The 16,099-nt window shown below is 44.7% G+C and overlaps 2 protein-coding genes across 4 annotated transcripts in view; one reads left to right on the top strand and one right to left on the bottom strand.

Moving 5' to 3' along the window:
* Positions 1–7,448, top strand: part of LOC118371510 (epidermal growth factor receptor substrate 15-like 1) — a 73,680-nt gene extending 66,232 nt beyond the window's left edge. The window contains exons 22-23 of one of the 2 annotated variants that reach the window (XM_052476072.1): positions 3,598–3,614; positions 4,571–7,448. In XM_052476072.1, the coding sequence (XP_052332032.1) occupies positions 3,598–3,614; positions 4,571–4,735 (182 nt within the window). In that variant the 3' untranslated portion in view covers positions 4,736–7,448. The remainder of the gene's footprint in view (positions 1–3,597; positions 3,615–4,570) is intronic. The other variant, XM_052476073.1, reaches the window with a different exon arrangement.
* A 1,176-nt stretch (positions 7,449–8,624) lies between these two features.
* LOC118378370 (Krueppel-like factor 2) lies at positions 8,625–11,140 on the bottom strand. Of its 2 annotated transcripts, none has more exons than XM_035765344.2 (3): positions 10,770–11,140; positions 9,646–10,639; positions 8,625–9,471 (listed from the first exon to the last, which is right to left on the bottom strand). In XM_035765344.2, exons 1-3 carry the CDS (start codon positions 10,836–10,838, stop codon positions 9,296–9,298), a joined length of 1,239 nt encoding a protein of 412 aa, XP_035621237.1. In that variant the 5' UTR covers positions 10,839–11,140; the 3' UTR covers positions 8,625–9,295. The 2 variants fall into 2 exon arrangements, with proteins under 2 accessions (XP_035621237.1, XP_035621238.1); XM_035765345.2 differs by having other exon boundaries at positions 10,913–11,140.
* Positions 11,141–16,099: the final 4,959 nt, after the last annotated feature.

Genomic DNA, 16,099 nt, shown 5'->3' with positions numbered 1-16,099 from the left:
TCACACACACATAGTACCAGTCTCAGTCACACACACACACACAGTACCAGTATCACACACACATAGTACCAGTCTCAGTCACACACACACACAGTACCAGTGTCACACACACATAGTACCAGTCTCTGTCACACACACATAGTACCAGTGTCTCAGTCACACACACACACACACACACACACACACACACACACACACACACACACACACACACACACACACACACACACACACACACACACACACACACACACACAACCAGTGTCTCAGTCACTCACAGAACCAGTGTCTCAGCGCCAGGCTCTCACTCAGGCAGCTTCCTTCTACTTTCATAACACACTGCAACACATACTTCTCCTAATGTGTCTCAATGTAGTTGTGACATTTTAATCGACACACTTTTTGATCCCGGGGTTTCTGTATATAACGAGACACAATTTCATTTTGTTTACGTCAGTCAATCATCAATCAATTTAAGTTCCACCAAATATGATTTGTGTAGTGCTTGTAACGAATACATTATTGGCACAAAATGTTTAACGGTAGCCTGAAACTAATGTGAAAATGTTTATGTCATTCAAATACTGTACTCTTTAAACCATATTCTAGAAGCACAAGTGCTGTGAAAAAAAAAATAATAATGTTTTATACTTGAATGTTAATCAGATCTTCAAGCAAAACCTAATGTTAGATAAAGGGAACCTGAGTGAACAAATAACACAACAATTACAGACTTATTTCATAAACAGAGTTATGCAACACCCAATGCCCCTGTGTGAAAAAGGAATTGTCCCCTTACACTCCGTTGTGCCACCTTCAGCTGCAACAAATTCAAACCAAACTCTTCCTGTTGATCAGTCACTCACCAATTTTGGCCAATTCTTCAATGCAGAACTGGGTGTTGTATAACTTTTGTTAATTTAAATAAATACAATAATTATATATATATATATTTTTTTTTTGTATACTCAAATTCCCTTTATCTAATATTAGGTTTAATATTAGATATCTAATATTAGGTACAGCAACATTCCTGTATGTAGGATCTGTACAGCAACATTCCTGTATGTAGGATCTGTACAGCAACATTCCTGTATGTAGGATCTGTACAGCAACATTCCTGTATGTAGGATCTGTACAACAACATTCCTGTATGTAGGATCTGTACAACAACATTCCTGTATGTAGGATCTGTACAACAACATTCCTGTATGTAGGATCTGTACAACAACATTCCTGTATGTAGGATCTGTACAACAACATTCCTGTATGTAGGATCTGTACAGCAACATTCCTGTATGTAGGATCTGTACAGCAACATTCCTGTATGTAGGATCTGTCCACAACATTCCTGTATGTAGGATCTGTACAACAACATTCCTGTATGTAGGATCTGTACAACAACATTCCTGTATGTAGGATCTGTACAACAACATTCCTGTATGTAGGATCTGTACAACAACATTCCTGTATGTAGGATCTGTACAACAACATTCCTGTATGTAGGATCTGTACAACAACATTCCTGTATGTAGGATCTGTACAACAACATTCCTGTATGTAGGATCTGTACAGCAACATTCCTGTATGTAGGATCTGTACAGCAACATTCCTGTATGTAGGATCTGTACAACAACATTCCTGTATGTAGGATCTGTACAACAACATTCCTGTATGTAGGATCTGTACAACAACATTCCTGTATGTAGGATCTGTACAACAACATTCCTGTATGTAGGATCTGTACAACAACATTCCTGTATGTAGGATCTGTACAACAACATTCCTGTATGTAGGATCTGTACAACAACATTCCTGTATGTAGGATCTGTACAACAACATTCCTGTATGTAGGATCTGTACAACAACATTCCTTTATGTAGGATCTGTACTCCGTACAACAACATTCCTGTATTGCTTTGCCTTCTCCAAACCTGTCAAGAGTTCTCTCACATGACTTGGGTTGGGTGGTGACGGTGCTACTGTTTTGGTAAAACCAAGGGACCCTTTGCAAATTCAAAACACCTTTGGAGATTCACTTGGCAGCAGAAAAGATTGTTTTACTTTTCCTTCCTCGCCGGCAAAGCTACTCTTCTAGAGGGGTTTGTTCTGTAAGTTTGAGCTGGTTCTTCCTACTGTCCAGTCTCTGCCACTGCTGCTTTCTGCTTCCTGTTTGTAGCGGTCATCTCAGAGCATCTAGAGCAGCATATAAATAGTTGTTTTCTGCTAATCATTCAGCACCTCGAGCTGGAGTAGCTGTTGCATTGCAACCTGTCATATGATATGATGATATGAATGTAACAATGGGATCACCTGATCACCCTGGTGTTGACGAACAAACCTCAGATTACCATCTTTCGTCTTGTTTGAATGACCAGTTCCTGTTTGTCCTCTAGTTGCCAGTCTCCAGGGTTAGGATCAAATTCCTGATAATTCACTCAAGGACACTTGAAATTCCAATACTTTTCAATGAGGAAAGTTTAGGATTTGGAAGTTGTTTTACTTTCTGAATCGACCGGAATTGAATTGGAATTGACCCCCGACCCCTGCTAGTCTCTCCCCTATTGCGCCGTCGTGCAATAGGAGGCTGGTTGATAGCTGTTCCTGCGACGTCTCTGACATCTGGCTAATCAAACTTAAAAATAAAATGTAAAAAACCTTGTCTTTAACACGGTTGATTGTTCATTTGTGTTGCGTTGAACAATGAACAATTATCTATTCTGTAATAGTTCTGCGGTGGCTTCCGCTCCCTCAGTCGGTGTTCTGCTCATACGTCGTACCGTGTGACTCTCTGTCGTTTTAGAAGATGTCAGAGTCTCTGTCGTTTTAGAAGATGTCTCCACGCCGTGATGTACAGAGTCTCTGTCGTTTTAGAAGATGTACGTGTCAGAGTCTCTGTCGTTTTAGAAGATGTCTTTACGTGGTCAGAGTCTCTGTCGTTTTAGAACATCAGATGTACGTGTCAGAGTCTCTGTCGTTTTAGAAGATGTACAGTGTCAGAGTCTCTGTCTGTTTTAGAAGATGTCTTTACGTGGTACAGATGTCTCTGTCTTTAGTTTTAGAAGATGTACGCCGGCTGCAGTGTCAGAGTCTCTGTCGTTTTAGAAGATGTACGTGTCAGAGTCTCTGTCTTTAGTCTCCACGCCGGCTGGTACATCAGATGTACAGTAAGTGTCAGTCTCTCTCTGTCTTTAGTCTCCACGCCGGCTGGTACATCAGATGTACAGTAAGTGTCAGTCTCTCTCTTTAGTCTCCACGCCGGCTGGTACATCAGATGTACAGTAAGTGTCAGTCTCTGTCTTTAGTCTCCACGCCGGCTGGTACATCAGATGCTTTGCATTTTCTCTTGCGTTTCTTGTTGTTGTATCCTACCACCTTTTCTTGTTGATATTGTTTACCTAGGTCCTTGTGTGTGTGTGTGTGTGTGTGTGTGTGTGTGTGTGTGTGTGTGTGTGTGTGTGTGTGTGTGTGTGTGTGTGTGTGTGTGTGTGTGTGTGTGTGTGTGTGATCTGCCCTGCATTATTTGTGTAGGTGCCTGTTATTTTTTTTAAATAATTTGTATGTTTAGTATTGTATTGTAATGTGTTTTTCTCCCAGGACTGGAAAGTGTCAAGGTAAGGTTACTAAGAGAAGGGTGTGATGACCAAATGGAATATTTTGCATACAAAGAACCTTTCTAAATTCCACTCTCTACATGGATGAGCACTCTGATTGGTGGTCACTATTGACATCCTGAATGGATGAGCACTCTGATTGGTGATCACTATTGACATCCTGCATGGATGAGCACTCTGATTGGTGGTCACTATTGACATCCTGAATGGATGAGCACTCTGATTGGTGATCACTATTGACATCCTGCATGGATGAGCACTCTGATTGGTGGTCACTATTGACATCCTGAATGGATGAGCACTCTGATTGGTGATCACTATTGACATCCTGAATGGATGAGCACTCTGATTGGTGATCACTATTGACATCCTGAATGGATGAGCACTCTGATTGGTGATCACTATTGACATCCTGCATGGATGAGCACTCTGATTGGTGATCACTATTGACATCCTGCATGGATGAGCACTCTGATTGGTGGTCACTATTGACATCCTGAATGGATGAGCACTCTGATTGGTGATCACTATTGGCCACCTGCATGGATGAGCACTCTGATTGGTGATCACTATTGACATCCTGCATGGATGAGCACTCTGATTGGTGATCACTATTGACATCTTCAATAAAGGTTGCTTTACACACTGAATAGAAAATGGAGGTACGTTACAGTTGGTAGCACCAGAAATCCTCTAAATGTATCATTTATTTTTTCCTCTCTGATTTGAGGAATTCAATATTTTATCGATCAGCATTAATTAAATAAATCACCATGAGCTGGTTTTACCACAGTTGGAACTCACCATCATTTGATCTCAAATGTTTTTTATCGCTCACTATTGTCTCCAAATGTAAAAGTTGAGTATGAGATCTTTTGACACACGGGCTTCAGGTGTCTTGTGGGTATCTCTCCCCTTGTATCCAGTGTGTAACTTGTCCCCCTACCTTCCTGTAGTCAGGAAGTGAGTCAGAGCAGCTGGCGTGGGCGAAGACGGAGACTCCGCCCACAGGAACAGGAGAGACTGAGGAGACTCCGCCCACAGGAACAGGAGAGACTGAGGAGACTCCGCCCACAGGAACAGAAGGACCCGGACCTGGCCATCGCCCTCAGCACGGATAAAATCTAAGAACCCTATTAGACTCACAACAATAACCACAGTCCTGTTAGACACTCACAACGACACACACCTCCTGACCACAGTCCTGTTAGACACTCACAACGACACACACCTCCTGACCACAGTCTGGTTAGACACTCACAACGACACACACCTCCTGACCACAGTCCTGATACAAGCTGAATAAAACCATGCAACTGACTGATATCATACAGTACAGCACAACAAACAGCTTCACCACGACCAACAGTTTCTCAACAGCCCAAATACTACCGTCTGATTAGAGCCTGAGGACAGTGTGTCTTCAGACTAGACTACAACACTTGTACACCCCCAATATAAACCAGAGTACACCCTAACAACAACTACAACTTCACCCTGACAACAACTACAACTTCACCCTGACAACAACTACAACTTCACCCTGACAACAACTACAACTTCACCCTGACAACAACTACAACTTCACCCTGACAACAACTACAACTTCACCCTGACAACAACTACAACTTCACCCTGACAACAACTACAACTTCACCCTGACAACAACTACAACTTCACCCTGACAACAACTACAACTTCACCCTGACAACAACTACAACTTCACCCTGACAACAACTACAACTTCACCCTAACAACAACTACAACTTCACCCCGACAACTACAACTTCACCCCGACAACTACAACTTCACCCCGACAACTATAACGTCACCCCGACAACTATAACGTCACCCCGACAACTACAACGTCACCTTGACAACAACTACAACGTCACCCTGACAACAACTACAACTTCACCCTGACAACAACTACAACTTCACCCTGACAACAACTACAACTTCACCCTGACAACAACTACAACTTCACCCTGACAACAACTACAACTTCACCCTGACAACAACTACAACTTCACCCTGACAACAACTACAACTTCACCCCGACAACAACTACAACTTCACCCCGACAACAACTACAACTTCACCCTGACAACAGCCTCCCGCTGCAGCTCCGTGACGTTCTGACAACAGCCCCTCTAGACTGTGTCCCAATCATCCCCTGAACCCTGCGCCCAAATTTGCCCCTGAACCCTGCGCCCAAATCGGCCCCTAAACCCTGCGCCCAAATCGGCCCCTAAACCCTACGCCCTATGCTAATCTCAGAGGATTTGACAGGGGTAAGTAATCTGGCAATAGCTCCAGCGTGCTCTCTGATAGGCTAGGTGGAAGTTCCACTATATTGCTTATACCGATCAAATCCTCTCCGATCTCTACCAGTGCATATGGTGTAGGGTTCAGGGGTCGATTTTTGGATTGGGCCTAGGACTTGAGGATGGGATGGCAGCCCCTCTACCGATTTCAGCTCCGCTGAAGCCAGACTTTATCAACACTAACCTACCAAAGCCTCTCTTTTAACCTCTTTGTCATCGTCAGCCTCAGTGGTTAATTCCAGTCAGCTGCATCACAACTAAAATCAGCTACAGCTCAGCTCCTTTTTCTTTTATTTTTTATCCCTGATTTTAGTCCGACTTGACTGACTGACAGCCTAAATCAAGAGTGACTTAACTCTGACTTGGCTAAGGTCAGGGGTCGTTAGGACTCTAGTAGACCCCGTAGATCTTCTATGGGGAGACTCTGGGTGCTTATCTTTGTTTTTGCTTCATCATTTGTTGTGAGGAAATAGCCAAGATTTTAACATTTTTATTTAATTTTTATTATTTATATAGGGGGAAAATCATGCACTTGTGGTTTATGAAGTATCTGTATATGTACTATTATAACTGTTTAATATACCCTTAAAAACATTCATGCAAAAAGTCTGTTATAGCGTACTCTTTTGCTGTCAGTAAGTGTGCTTGTGTTCATGATTTCTTGTTGAAAATCTCCTTTTTCGTAAGGAAATGTTTAGATTATGGAAATACAGATATTCTTTGTTATTTTCTTGTCTCGGGGGTTCTGAACTTTTATTGCCTTCCACCCCAACAGAAGAATGACAGATTCAAAAACTCTCCTGCCTTAAAGGATATGGGGGGGTTGACCTTTCACCTCTCACTGTCAACATTTAGATTGTATTTTTGTTGTAATCTCTTAATGCTAAACTCTATAATGCATTCAGTGGGTTTATTTTGACGTGTTTCATCTGTTATTGATTTATTCAACTAGGGCATTAGAATTACGACGTTTATTTTATATTTAATTCATTTTCAGGAGAAAATGTATTGTTATACTCAATAAGCACCACACTCAATAATCACTCAGTTTGATCCTGGCCACTACCTGGCGCAAGGACGCGCTATCCTAATGCCTTGTAATTCACTGATGATAGGGGTTGTTTGGCACATACAATGTGTGTTTATGACCTATGGTTGTCTCAAATTGCACCCCTATTCCCTATAAGGGGCCCCTGGTTAAAAGTAGTGCATTATATAGGGAATAGGGTGTCATTTGGGCTACAGACACAGTGTGTGTGTATGTATATTCTGGGAACTCTGTGCTGCAGCTCATTCTCCAGTGTTGACCTGAAGGAGTATTGTATTGGTCACACTGGGATGCATTAATGAGTCATGTCCGCAATGATGTCTGTCTTACTTATCCACAACCACAATGGCTCATTTCATGTGTAACAGTATATATGATTATAAATATTCCATCAAGGTTGAAATAATTGAAATCTTGTGTATATCTTTGAATATAAATAAAACCTCATGTAACATTCCAGGAAGTGGTTGGTGTCTTGTTTCAAAGAGAAACACTCTCTCTACCTCCTTTTCTCCTCTTTCTCCTCTCCTCTTTCTCCTCTCTCTCCCTCTCCTCTCTCTTCCTCTCCTCTTTCCCTGTCTTTCTCTCCCTCCTTTATTTCCCTCTCCTTTCTGTCTTTCTCTCTCCCTCTCTTCTCCCCTCTTTCCCTCTCCTCTTTCTCACTCTCTTTCCCTCTCCTCTTTCTCACTCTCTTTCCCCTCTCCTCACTCTAAAACTTACTTTCACAAGAACAGAAAAGTGAAAGGAGAATGTTAGATTTGCGTTTCACTACTCAATTAGTTATTTTTAGGCAGGCTTCTACTTGTTGTTGGCAGATTGAACTGAAATCTGTGATTAACCTTGTTCCTCTGCAAATGGTCAAATCCTCTCAAATGGACCAATAGTCAATGCAATGTGGCTAAATGCAGGTATTGAGTGAGAGGTACCAAGTGCAGCTGCCTGCTCCTACCTGTCCTGCCAGTCTCCTTCAGCGACAGCGTAGTGTCACTTCTAATGGGAGGCGTGACCAGTTAGCAGCTCAGGTAATGTGTTTTTGAAGGAGTGTGTATCATTGCGGGTGAATGTAAGGACCTCTGACGTCCATGTGTAATTTATCCATCGGATATGTGTTCCAAAGGGCACCCTATTCCATAAAATAAAATAAAAGTAGTCCACTAAATTAAAGAATGAAGATGGGTGCTATTTGGGACTGCTGTGTCGTGCTGTGTCCCCTGTCCCTTCCAGACATCTCCCCAGCCCAGTCAGCCTCTAATTATGGACATATGTTTGTATTTATAGGCTGAAACCACACACAAAAAAATAGTGTCCTTGTCAGAGTAACAGCTGGAAAAGATTGTTTCAATTTAAGCAAAAGTCTTTGAGATTGAGAAGAGCTGTAATAGAGTAGCAGTGTGTATCCGCTTATAGGCTAATGAACTGTGTGATAGATTGTATGCGTGATCTTAGGTCTGTCCTACTACATCCATCTACAGTGTAAATATACCACTCGTATTCAGTGCTGGATGTGGTTTTACTAAACTAGTACAATGTCTGGACAACTTTCTCAAAACAAGGAAAATGTCTGCTGACTATTGGACTTAGTTGCATCATTGCACACATCGTGATATCAATCAAGAATGAAATACAAATCAATAATATATTTCAATGTATTTTAATATTTACAATAAATACACCATTTACAGTATAAAATGAATACAGACTTCAGTCAAAAATAAGGATACACAAGACATCTAGCCCTGGTAGTGTACAATGAGTCTGGACCCAGATTTTTGCACCCAAACCATACAATTTCATCCAAAAGATTTCCATGAAAACACAAAACAGTTGAGGGTAAGGTAAGCTACAGTATTTGGGCCATTCAAATCATTGAGGCAGTTTTCAATAACAAAACGTATTTTTAACTAATTGCAGACTATTGTAAACATGTCTTATTTTGGTGCCCTTCTAGTTCTGCAGTGAACACTTTTACAGGTAGAATAATTGAAAGGCACTTTTGTGTTGAACACAGCACTCCAGTTTTTCCAAGGAAAGAGAAGGAGAAGTACAGGGCCAGCCTCACATACAACCAAACACCCTACCAAGCGTTTCTAAAGCTTTAAAATAACAATAACCAAGGTAGTACCAGCTACATTACTAGAAAATAATCACACTAAACATTTATCAATATACATTTTTTTTTAAACAACAACAAAAAAACGTTGGCATGTAAAACATCTTAAATATAGAAAAAGACAGATAAACCAAATAGGCCCGAAGGTCACACCTTAATAATAACCCACCATCAGTCCAAGTCCTGTACGTCACATTCACATGTGTCGCTTCATGTGAAGCGCAAGGTGGTCGGACCGGGAGAATGCGCGCTCGCACAGGTGGCACTGGAAAGGCCGGTGACCGGTGTGTTTGCGGAAATGCCGTGTCAGTTCGTCGGAGCGAGCGAATTTCCAGCCGCAACCGTCCCAACTGCAATGGTATGGCTTTTCACCTGCAGAGAGAAAGAAGAGAGGAACGTCAGCATAAGCTCCCGTTGGGATAACGTCAACAGTCAAGCAACTATATGTATTCACCAAGAATACGGCTGTGTAATAGCATATATGCCTAATGTTAGACGTAATGTTGCGTAATTCGTCAAAAAAACTATACGATATATATTCCTTACCAGTGTGCGTTCTGTGATGTGCCTTCAGATGTGAACTCTTGGTGTAAGTCTTTCCGCACCCAGCGAATGTGCAGGTGTGCGTAGCCGTGCGCTTCCGCGGCCAGGTGCGGCGACCTCTCTTGGGCTTGGTCTCCAGCAGTTCCAGCGGAGAGGACGGGGGCGTCAGCAGTACCCTTTGTGTGTTTGGATGCATGCTCAGTCCCTCCTCGTACATGCCGAACTGGTGAGCGCCTTGGTATGTTCCGAGCTGCATCTGTGCGGCTGGAGGCGCTCCGGGGCGTTGGTGTGTGTACGTCGCCGAGGAGTGGTAGTTCTGTGGGAAGCTCATGGAGTGGCCCATCGGTACCTGCTGGCGGCACTCGGAGCTCCCCTGGGCGTTGGGGCTGAGCGGTGGCGTCATGTTGCTGGCTGCCCGCGGAGAGACGGCTACTCTCGGCTGCTCAAAGGACATCATACACGATACGTTTCCCTCTTGCTTGATTTTTGGACAACTCTGGGGGCCCATGCTCATAACGGGTCCATAACCGTCCATGGACGGCTCCACTTTGATGTTATCAATAATGTCCTGTCTAATGGGAAAAAGTGCAGAGTTGACATAAAACCGTCCTTGGACGCTATAGGTATTACGCGTAATATCGCCCCCATAGTCGTTCTCTCCCTCGGACCTGAGAAGCTCCGCCATCAGGCTGGTGCTGTAGGGTGGAGGCGGGGAGCTGTGCTCACTGGACGGGTAGGATGGCATAGGGCTCCCGGTGGTGAACAGGTTGCCTGGATAATCCACTGAGGGCATGTTATACAACGCTACACCTGCTCCCAGCGCAGCGGTAGGCATGCTGTCTGATCCAGTGGTGTTTGCCAGAATGAAATCCAAATCTAAGTAGCTACTCAGATCTTCGTCGTCTTTCCTTTCGATGCTCCGACAGTCCATGTTCTGTACCATATCAAGCATGGAGCAGTTGGAAGACATCGGTTTGTCCATGTCGCTTTTCCACCTCTGCAACAACCAATAGGAAAAAATACATTAGATATATGACACAATGCACACAGAGGTGAATCTCCAAGCAGAAGGCGACACCGAAACACACACACATGATCATACAAGTTTGAGGGATTTTTTTACTTACATTTTCTAAACTTTTGGTTTGGTTTGCGAATGTCGAGATGGGTGGCAAAATCACACCGGATAAAGCCATTTAAAAGATACAATAAATGCTTATTTGTTTCTTGTCAATGTTGATTCACTGAGTGAGTGCCTTTTTCAGCTCACCTTCCACCAGAAAAAGCGCGTTCTATCTAACTGTTCCAAAGTTGCGCTTGAAAGACACCAAGCAGTAGGTCGTCCAAGCTTATAAATATGGTAGCCGAGTAGCTGGACCAATTGTGCGCCAGCGAGGAAATACGTTCAGGATGATGGTAAATTTAGCTCCGTTATATAAAGCTGTCCTCCGGTGAGCTCCGCTCTGTCTCTCTCTGTCTCTCTCCACTCCGCTGTTCAGCCGAGCCTATAAAGCACTGGGGAACCTCCCTCCACGCGGACGATTCATAGACCAACCCACCTGGAGGCGGAGGGAGTGCGAGCGTGGCACGTACTTGTCAAAAACATACAATATAATATGTCATCATTACACATACATAATGTGGCCAAAGGAATGAAGTTACATCTGAGAAAGATAAAACAGGACAAATGTTTCATTGACTTAGCCCATTTCATTTCTTACAGTTTAGTTGTACTTTGTCAGTAATAATATATAATATATGCCATTTAGCGGACGCTTTTATCCAAAGCGACTTACAGTCATGTGTGCATACATTCTACGTGGTCCCGGGAATCGAACCCACTACCCTGGCGTTAGAAGCGCCAAGCTCTACCAACTGAGCTACAGAAGGACCATAAATTCAACTCACAATTTACACTGAACTTTGAATTACTATTAAAGAAATATGTCAAATAGGGTTTGGGATAGCCAAGAGAAAAACATTCAGAACATTAATGTAACGATGCTAAATGAGATATCTTATTACATGTTAAAAATGTTTACATTATTTATTTATTGTAGGCCTATGCTCAGTCAATGTGAGCTAATTTAATTTAAACCCTTACGGTTAGTTCGAGAAGACTAATGTCCCCTCTCAGCATGCATGTCTAAATGCAACTAGAGCAGGCGCTTGGAAACTGTTTTCACAGTTGTTTTCACAATGTTTTTCACAGATGTTTTCACAGATGTTTTCACAGTTGTTTTCGCAGGTGTTTTCACAGTTGTTTTCACAGATGTTTTCACAGTTGTTTTCACAGATGTTTTCACAGATGTTTTCACAGGTGTTTTCAGAGATGTTTTCACAGATCTTTTCACAGATCTTTTCGCAGATCTTTTCACAGATCTTTTCACAGATTGGAACTGCTTTTAGACACGTGATGTTAACATGATCTGACTTCACTATGAGCGATCCTATTCAGGTTTAAATGAACAGCGGTTTGAATCAGTGGTCGGAATGTTGATGGGGTTGATGACGCTTTCCCTACCCTACCCAACCCTACTTTACCATACTTTACACTACCCTACCCTACTTTACCATACTTTACACTACCCTACCCTACCCTACTTTACCAAACCCTACCAAACCCTACTTTACCCTACACTACCTTACCTTACCCTACCCTGCCTTACCTTACCCTACCTTACCCTTCCCTACCCCACCTTACCTTACTTTACCCTACCTTACCTTAACCAACCTTACCCTACCCTACCTTACCCTACCTTACCCTACCTTAACCTACCCTACCTTACCCTGCCTTACCTTACCTTACCCTGCCTTACCCTACCCTACCACACCCTACCCTACCCTAGCCTACCCTACCTTACCCTACCTTACTCTACCTTACCCTACCTTACCCTACCCTACCCTACCTTACCATACCCTACCCGACATTACCCTACCTTACCTTACCCAACCTTACCCTACCTTACCCTGCCTTACCTTACCCTACCCCACCTTACCTTACCCCACCCTACCTTACCTACCCTACCCTACCCTACCCTACCCTGCCTTACCTTACCCTACCTTACCCTACCCTACCCTACCTTACCCTACCTTACTCTACCTTACCCTACCTTACCCTACCTTACCATACCCTACCCTACCTTACCCTACCTTACTCTACCCTACCCTACCTTACCTTACCCTACCCTACCTTACCCTACCCTACCCTACCCTACCCTACCCTACCCTACCCTACCTTACCCTACCCTACCCTACCTTACCATGCCTTACCCTGCCTTACCTTACCCTACCTTACCCTACCCTACCTTACCTTACCTTACCTTACCTTACCTTACCTTACCTTACCTTACTTTACCTTACCCTACCCTACCCTACCTTACCTTACCTTACCTTACCGTACCTTACCTTACCTTACCTTACCCTACCCTACCCTACCCTACCTTACCCTACCTTACCCTACCTTACCCTACCCTACCTTACCCTGCCTTACCTTACCTTACCCTACCCTACCCAACCCGACCCTATCTTACCCTACCCTACCATACCCTACCCTGCCTTACCGTGCCCTACCTTACCCTACCCTACCCTACCCTACCTTACCCTACCCTACCATACCTTACCCTACCCTGCCTTACCTTACCCGACCTTACCCTACTTTACCCTACCTTACCTTACCCTACCCTACCTTACCCTACCTTACCCTTCCCTACCCTACCTTACCTTACTTTACCCTACCTTACCTTAACCAACCTTACCCTACCCTACCTTACCCTACCTTACCCTACCTTACCCTACCCTACCTTACCCTGCCTTACCTTACCTTACCCTGCCTTACCCTACCCTACCACACCCTACCCTACCCTAGCCTACCCTACCTTACCCTACCTTACTCTACCTTACCCTACCTTACCCTACCCTACCCTGCCTTACCATACCCTACCCGACATTACCCTACCTTACCTTACCCAACCTTACCCTACCTTACCCTGCCTTACCTTACCCTACCCCACCTTACCTTACCCCACCCTACCTTACCTTACCCTACCCTACCCTACCCTACCCTACCCTGCCTTACCTTACCCTACCTTACCCTACCCTACCCTACCTTACCCTACCTTACCCTACCCTACCCTACCTTACCCTACCTTACCCTACCCTACCCTACCTTACCTTACCCTACCCTACCTTACCTTACCCTACCCTACCCTACCCTACCCTACCCTACCTTACCCTACCCTACCCTACCCTACCTTACCATGCCTTACCCTACCCTGCCTTACCTTACCCTACCTTACCCTACCCTACCCTACCTTACCTTACCTTACCCTACCTTACCTTACCTTACCTTACCTTACCTTACCTTACCTTACCTTACCCTACCCTACCCTACCTTACCTTACCTTACCTTACCGTACCTTACCTTACCTTACCTTACCCTACCCTACCCTACCCTACCTTACCCTACCCTACCCTACCTTACCTTACCCTACCTTACCCTACCCTACCTTACCCTGCCTTACCTTACCTTACCCTACCCTACCCAACCCGACCCTATCTTACCCTACCCTACCATACCCTACCCTGCCTTACCTTACCCTACCTTACTCTACTTTACCCTACCTTACCTTAACCTACCCTACCCTACCCTACCCTACCCTACCCTACCCTACCTTACCTTACCCTACCTTACTCTACCTTACCTTACCGTACCTTACCTTACCTTACCCTACCCTACCTTACCTTACCCTACCCTACCCTACCTTACCTTACCTTACCCTACCTTACCCTACCTTACCCTACCCTACCTTACCCTGCCTTACCTTACCTTACCCTACCCTACCCAACCCGACCCTATCTTACCCTACCCTACCATACCCTACCCTGCCTTACCGTACCCTACCTTACCCTACCCTACCCTACCCTACCCTACCTTACCCTACCCTACCATACCTTACCCTACCCTGCCTTACCTTACCCTACCTTACTCTACTTTACCCTACCTTACCCTACCCTACCCTACCCTACCCTACCTTACCTTACCCTACCTTACTCTACCTTACCCTGCCTTACCTTACCCTACCTTACCCTACCCTACCTTACCCTACCTTATTCTACCTTACCCTACCTTACCCTACCTTACCATACCCTACCCTACCTTACCCTACCTTACTCTACCCTACCCTACCTTACCTTACCTTACCCCACCCTACCTTACCTTACCCTACCCTACCTTACCCTACCCTACCCTACCATACCTTACCCTACCCTGCCTTACCTTACCCTACCTTACCCTACCCTACCCTACCTTACCCTACCTTACTCTACCTTACCCTACCTTACCCTACCTTACCATACCCTACCCTACCTTACCCTACCTTACTCTACCCTACCCTACCCTACCTTACCTTACCTTACCCTACCCTACCTTACCTTACCTTACCCTACCCTACCCTACCCTACCCCACCTTACCATGCCTTACCCTACCCTGCCTTACCTTACCCTACCTTACCCTACCCTACCCTACCCTACCCTACCCTACCTTACCTTACCTTACCTTACCTTACCTTACCTTACCTTACCTTACTTTCCCTACCCTACCCTACCTTACCTTACCTTACCTTACCTTACCTTACCCTACCCTACCTTACCTTACCCTACCCTACCTTACCCTACCTTACCCTACCCTACCTTACCCTGCCTTACCTTACCTTACCCTACCTTACCTTACCCACCCTACCTACCTTACCCTACCCTACCCTACCCTACCATACCTTACCCTACCCTACCCTACCTTACCCTACCTTACTCTACCTTACCCTACCTTACCCTACCCTACCCTACCCTACCTTACCTTACCCTACCCTACCTTACCCTGCCTTACCTTACCTTACCCTACCTTACCTTACCCCTACCCCACCTTACCTTACCTTACCCACCCTACCTTACCCTACCCTACCATACCTTACCCTACCCTACCCTACCTCACCCTACCTTACTCTACCTTACCCTACCTTACCCTACCCTACCCTACCTTACCCTACCTTACTCTACCTTACCCTACCTTACCTTACCCTACCCTACCCTACCTTACCCTACCTTACCCTACCCTACCCTACCCTACCCTACCCTACCTTACCCTACCCTACCCTACCATACCTTACCTTACCCTACCCTGCCTTACCTTACCCTACCTTACCCTACCCTACCATACCCTACCTTACCTTACCTTACCTTACCTTACCTTACCTTACCTTATCTTACCCTACCCTACCTTACCATACCCTACCCGACATTACCCTACCTTACCTTACCCAACCTTGCCCTACCTTACCCTGCCTTACCTTACCCTACCCCACCTTACCTTACCCCACCCTACCTTACCTACCCTACCCTACCCTACCCTGCCTTACCTTACCCTACCTTACCCTACCCTACCCTACCTTACCCTACCTT

Source organism: Oncorhynchus keta, chromosome 23 (genome assembly GCF_023373465.1).
Source record: "Oncorhynchus keta strain PuntledgeMale-10-30-2019 chromosome 23, Oket_V2, whole genome shotgun sequence".
NCBI classification, from domain to species: Eukaryota; Metazoa; Chordata; class Actinopteri; order Salmoniformes; family Salmonidae; genus Oncorhynchus; species Oncorhynchus keta.
The sequence above is the reverse complement of the archived record's forward strand: the minus strand, read 5'-3'. Positions and strand labels throughout refer to the sequence as shown.

Coding starts and splice junctions, on each gene's coding strand:
- LOC118378370 (XM_035765344.2), bottom strand. CDS start 10,838: ATGGCTTTATCCGGTGTGATTTTGCCACCCATCTCGACATTCGCAAAC. Junction 10,640..10,769: donor AAACCAAAAGTTTAGAAAAT/GTAAGTAAAAAA, acceptor TGGTTGTTGCAG/AGGTGGAAAAGCGACATGGA. Junction 9,472..9,645: donor ACATCACAGAACGCACACTG/GTAAGGAATATA, acceptor TTCTCTCTGCAG/GTGAAAAGCCATACCATTGC.